The sequence below is a fragment of the Hippocampus comes genome, unplaced genomic scaffold (genome assembly GCF_001891065.2).
Source record: "Hippocampus comes isolate QL1 unplaced genomic scaffold, H_comes_QL1_v1.1 scaffold113, whole genome shotgun sequence".
NCBI classification, from domain to species: Eukaryota; Metazoa; Chordata; class Actinopteri; order Syngnathiformes; family Syngnathidae; genus Hippocampus; species Hippocampus comes.
Window position 1 is genome coordinate 468,210 of NW_017806160.1, and position 6,000 is coordinate 474,209.

At 42.7% G+C, this 6,000-nt stretch overlaps 1 protein-coding gene and 1 long non-coding RNA gene across 3 annotated transcripts in view; one reads left to right on the plus strand and one right to left on the minus strand.

The window, feature by feature from the left end:
• Positions 1-1,557: 1,557 nt before the first annotated feature.
• Positions 1,558-6,000, minus strand: part of dhh (desert hedgehog signaling molecule) — a 10,183-nt gene continuing 5,740 nt past the window's right edge. For both annotated transcript variants that reach the window (XM_019895607.1, XM_019895606.1), the window contains one exon: positions 1,558-2,605. In XM_019895607.1, coding sequence (XP_019751166.1) covers positions 1,824-2,605 — 782 coding nt within the window. In that variant the 3' untranslated portion in view covers positions 1,558-1,823. The remainder of the gene's footprint in view (positions 2,606-6,000) is intronic.
• LOC109531348 (uncharacterized) lies at positions 4,600-5,994 on the plus strand. Its single transcript, XR_002171155.1, has 4 exons — positions 4,600-4,872; positions 5,050-5,071; positions 5,276-5,317; positions 5,390-5,994. It is a non-coding gene; the product is annotated as an uncharacterized LOC109531348 (long non-coding RNA).

Sequence of the window (6,000 nt, forward strand, 5' to 3'; positions counted from 1 at the left end):
GATGATCGATTTGCAGTTTGACCCTGCCACTTTGCACTGTTGCACATGTGCGGAGACCTCCGTGTGACCCTAATTCATGTCACCTCAAATGGAATTTGACATCTTTAATCCACACAACCTGAAAATGATGACCATTTATCAACTGAAGTCATCCAAATTCATTAGCGAATAATACAGTCTGAAACAAAAGTGTTTAAATGGCTGGAGAAGGTCACCACGTAGTGGGACTGCCATGCCTTTTGCATACATTAGTACATGACGTGTGCAGGTTTTCATTTTGAAAATACAGTAGGTTGTTACTAGGCCTCTGCACAGGATTAGTTTACTCCCCATTCAGCTTTAGCAAGATTGGATTAGATTTTTTTTAGGGGGGCGAGACTGATTGGAGGACAGGCTGATTGGCCAATGGCTGTAAATAGAGGCTGGTATTAAGGGCACTCGATTCCTCCCATTTGTCGGCCAGCAGAGTGATTCCCTTCCCATCTGCCTTCTGCATCTCAAGGATAATCCCTTTGAATACCTTCACAGATGTTTACAACAGAGCACCAACTAGGAGGACGTGAACACAATTTGTGTCTTCCGTGTTCTATTTTGTAGGTTAGGTGTGTTTTCATTTGCTTACTCCATTGGTTATTTTTAGTGTGGTAATGCTCCAGTTGAAAGTTGACTCACTTGTTCGTATAATATAACCTCAGATTTTTCTGATGTTTTTCCGATTCTCAAAAGTCTTTTTTTTCCACAATAAATAAAAGGCTACAATCAATGTAAAGTACTGCTTAACGTTACACATGAATTACTTCATCTAAGGATGAGCTCAGTGTTGGAAGAGTGGTAGTTGCAGGAGAGAAACATGAGGTGCCCTCGACCATGATGTCCAAACCACGGCCCAGGGGTTTTTACAGTGTCTTAATAAGAAAATCACTCAGGTGCTGCAGCTGATCTGAAATGCTGCCACTGGAGTCCTTACATCTATCAGAAAACTGGACCAGATCACACCTGTCCTCAAATCACTACACTTGCTGAGTCAAGGAATAGATTTTAAAATCTTGCATCTGGTTTACAGATCTCTAAATGGCCTTGGACCAAAATGCATGCAAGACGTACAGTAATAATACCCTCTGAAGCATCCAGACTCCTCAGGTTGTCTGTGACATGTCTCTTGTTTGTTCTCAGGAACAGAAGCAAACAAAACGAAGCACCACGTCATTCTTCTGCTCTTCGCCTGCGGAACAAACTCACTGAATACCTGGAGTCAGCTCAAATTGTCAGTTCATTTCACTCAAGGCTGAAAACATGATGTTTACTGCAGCAATCTTATGAATCTATCCTTTATTGTCTTGTTTTAATCCCATTTGCATGCAATCTTTTAATCATTTTCATCAAATTATTTTTGATTTTTTTTTGTGTGTGTAGTTTTTGAAATGTAATATTCTCTTTCTCTCTCTGTCATGCTTTACATGTTTTATGTAAAGCACTTTGAATTGTCTTGTACATGATGTGGACTATGCAAATCAACTGGCCTCCTTGCCTTTGAAGTTAAAAATAACTAGAGAAAACATGATTCCCTCATTAAATTACATTTTAATGTTTGATGACAAAAGGTGAAGACATACAATACATATGGTGCAATGATCAAAATATGAAACATACATGACATTTCAGATGGTAGAAAAATAAACAAAATCTATTGATTTGACAAAAATTCTAATGCGTGTGAAAAAATGTCCATATTCAAAAGAATAATTACACACAACCCGGTGCACAGACAAGCAAAGGAATTAGTTACCATGAAAACAAAAACAAAAAAAAAAAAAACGATACTTTTAAGGATGAAAAGAGTTTGAGTCTAAAATAATAGATCCCACTCTGTACAAAACTCGAGCATACCAGTGCACATTGGATGTCTGACGGTTGAGTCCCTCTTTCACTTTCATTCTCCGAGCTCCATCCACATCCTCATATGTGATAGGAGAACTCTTACTCACATAGAAATCTGTGTTATGATGAAACGCTGTTGTATTAATGCAAGTTGTCTGCTCTTGCGTTGTGCTTTCCCCCCAAAGTCGGTGCTGGAATGAGGAAATGAGTCGCACAGGTCCGAAGGCCCAGTGTGCCAGCATGTGACCTTCTACGAGTGCATAGCTGGACACCAGCACCCCATCCACAAACAAAGTTCCATCTTCTGTCAAAGGTGCATACACTCCAGTTGTCCTTTGCACCGAAATGGAACTGATTCGAGACGGACTTATCTGACCGTCTGCTCTGTGGATCAAAATGCAGTGGCGGGCTCTGGCTCTGCTGGCAAATCGTGCTTGGTACTTGCTGTTGTTAAGTGTGCAGTCGGGGTCTAAGAACACCAGATGCTGTGCTGTGACGGCCAATCTATGGCCATCTTCTGTCTCCAGAGACAGAACAGTGACCCAAGCTTCTTGATCCCGGTGTAGAAAGAACAGGACCAAGCTAAATACTATTTGACCTGTGCTAGACATGGCCATCACTCTGTCCCCGGGACTTAGTGATGACATGCTCTTCTGCCTCCCTCCAGCAAGAGTCACCCGGGCCCAGCCTGGGAAACAGCCTCCTTTTTCCACCGCAACTGAGTGATCTGCAGAGAGAAACGCAACCACATCAGGTGAATCGAATCAAAATTTTCTGGGGGGAGAGACTCAAAAGTCAAACAAAACTTCTGGTTTGTGATACCAGTGAGGGGCAAATATAAAATTATAAGATGAGACTTCAAAATGTTGAAAAAAATCAAGCTGTGTTCTCTGGATAGATTAAACTATACCCAACTGAAAAATGGATGCTGCTTCTTTTAGCAACGTTCTTATGCCTACACATCCATACGTGTTTGAGCCATGAAAAAAATATGCGCGTAAAGCCTCCAGTAGCTGGACTGCATCCCATCGGGTCATTGCAGTGTTTTTCACACCACGACAACAGGTGCTAGCGCACGGCAAGCTCGCAGCCTAACCGGAGCTTTTCTTGACCGACGGACAGGCAGTGGGCTGAACAGACTTGTCGACACTTTAACCACCTAGCAAAATGTTGTGTTGTTGTGTGTCCACACAAACAGAGAAAGTCCACCGTTTATTAAAAGCTGCGATACAGGTTATTCATTCGAGCTGTGGCCTACATTATATTACAGACATTGGAACACATACTTCCTGCTAGTTGTCTTCCAACAATATTACAGTAGCCTGAATAACACAAGATGCGTAACACTTGGGAATTAAACAAAACTGCCAAGCTGTTTGTAAATTATAGCATCCAGGTAAGAATGCATTTTCGAGACCTAAGTACTGCTAGCTTGCTAATTGCATGCTGTCGTGGTTGAAATATAATTGCAACTAAGTAACTTGCAATTGTGCCACATAGCTACTAATGGAACAGAGTTGTTCAGTTCTTCAGAGATGAAAGTGTACTTTTCTGAAAATTCCGGAATAAATAAATAAATAAAGGTGTGTATATGTGTGTGTGTATATATATATATATATATATAGTAGGGTTTTTTTCTGATTTCCTGTTATTGGGGCCCTGCAGAAAGTCGCCCCATGGTTGCTGCCCAATATGAAATGAAGTTTGATTCCACAGTGATTCTTTAGCCGTTGCAGGTTCTTCAGCCTCCGGACCCGTTTGGACCAGCCGAGACCACCCAGATAAGACTTGCGTCTCAACTTTCCAGCAGAGTTGCCCTTCTCAACAAAGCATCTTGAAACAATGAATTCCACGTTTGGAAGTGTGCAGATGGATGTTTTATTTGTGACTGAAGCAGACAAGAAACTTGTGTGTTTTGTTCAAGCCCTTTATTCAATATCACCAATAAAGCAAAGTAAGAAACGACACAATCTCTTTGTAATGCTTGTCTTCAATTTCAAACCAAGTTGGCTTTACAAACTCCCTCTCCTGATCTCAGGATGGCATGATGAAGGGAGCGGAGGGGAGAAACTGGTGAGGTTGAGGGCGAATGGGTTAGGTTCGAGTGCCGTCACGAAGTTGAGGGGCGAAGTTTGGAACACAAGAGGCCACTCACTCCGAGAGATGCCAACAATTTAACAGCTCAAATAAAGATGTTGACTTATGATTACATATAATTTTTTCGAAATTTTCGCGGCAGAATGGACTAATGGTAAAAGACGACGCGTGGTAGTCAGGCGACCCGGGTTCGAGCCCCACTGCCTGCTACATTGATAAATTGAGCAAGAACCGGACCCGGGATGCCCGTGGACCACGTCATGTCTTTATCCATTCGACCACGCAGACAGCTTTTACTGTAATTTGGTTGGTCTTTAGAGTGCAGTATCTGATAATAATTAGAAACGTAAAAGTCACTGTTGATACTGTCAGTCTATAGCTCAATGGTCTACGACTATGACTCTCCACTGGTGAGCTCAAGCTCGAGCCCCGGTGTTGACCCTAACCTTCTTTCCCACATTCACCTTCTTTGTTATAGTGTAGATGTAAAAGCAAGCATTTTCACTGTCAGACAATAGCCAAATGGTATACGACTGGGAGTCCTGCCTGGTGAACTCATGTTCGAGTCCGGTTATTGGCACTCAGCACTCCTGCTTTTTTTCGTTCACATTCATCTTCTTTGTTAACATATACGTAAAAGCGATCGTTATCACTGACAGATAGTAGCACAATGGTATATGACTGGGAGTCCCGACTGGTGAACTCAGGTTCGAGCCCGGGTCTTCACTTACTCTTTTAAATATTTTTTCCTTCCCGGAAGTGACGTCATCACCGGAAACCTATTTAAGCGGCGACAAATAGGCAATCATTCTTTCTCACCTTCGACAGCCTCCGCTCGTCCACACACTGCTCCTGCTCCGCACGCCTGTCCACAAGATCACGCAGAACTCCAACAAGGTGACTTTTTACTCTTTAATAGCTTATTAAAACACTCACATTGAATGGAAAGCAGCACTTTAATCGTGCTCGCACCTGGCAAACATGCAAAGCAAAAATGTTTGCTCGAGCATTGCAATGAACGTCTCCTGCGACCTTACTTTGCAACAAACGCTTTTTTTCCCCCAACTTCCTTAGGAAAGCTACGTTCGACCAGAGGGTAAGTAGACACAACTCATTTCTAAATTAACAATTAAACCGAATTAATACGCATGTGTACATACTAATTGTGTCATTTCTGTTCACAGGTACAAATCTTAAAATGGCGTCTAAAATGGGACACTTGCTGTGCGTTTCAATGTGGAATTTTAATTGTGAACCATTTGGAGCAAGCCCAACTAATTTGTCTCTTTTCTGTCCACAGGCTTTGCATCTTCTACAGAATGGCCAAATTGACTGCAACAAGGTAAAATTGCCGCATTTGAATACAGATCAAACTAAATCCCAAATGTGTCGATTCTCATTTCTGTCTATGCAGGCTCACCTCGACAGAATGACCCTTAAAATGGCTGCCATCCTGTGGCGTTTTGGGCCCTGGCTTCACAAGACTCGAGCAGATCTTTTACATGTCTTCCAAATATCTGTGTGCTAAGACACGCTTGGAAGGTTGAATATTTAAAAGTCAAGAGCTAACGTTACCGTGTCTTTCAGGCCACCGTGCTGTCGAAGAAGCGTCCAGCTCTGCTCTCTTCACAAGTAAAGCAAACATTTTCCCACAGGTGCACATGTGAGAGTACTCTTAATTAAATCAGCAGGTGATTGACTAAAGATTGAGCACAGGTGTCAAATCCAGAAATTTGAAAAGTTTGGTTTAACCACAGGACCTCCAACTCAACCAGCTCCTCTGGTTGAGTAGGCGCACCTGTGGCTAAAATCAAACGGTGGTGGTGCTCTTTTCTGGCTCTCTCACACACTGAGACAAATGATCAGATTCGCTGTCTGGCTTCCGCCGACCTTGCTGATGATCTGATCATTTGAATCAGGTGTTGCACCAGGGGGAAATGGGGGAGGGGAAAAGGGCGGGAGAGTGGCCCCAACACATTTCCTCAACAAGTGCGTTTGTCCTGCTCTCATCCACCAGGTGGTGCT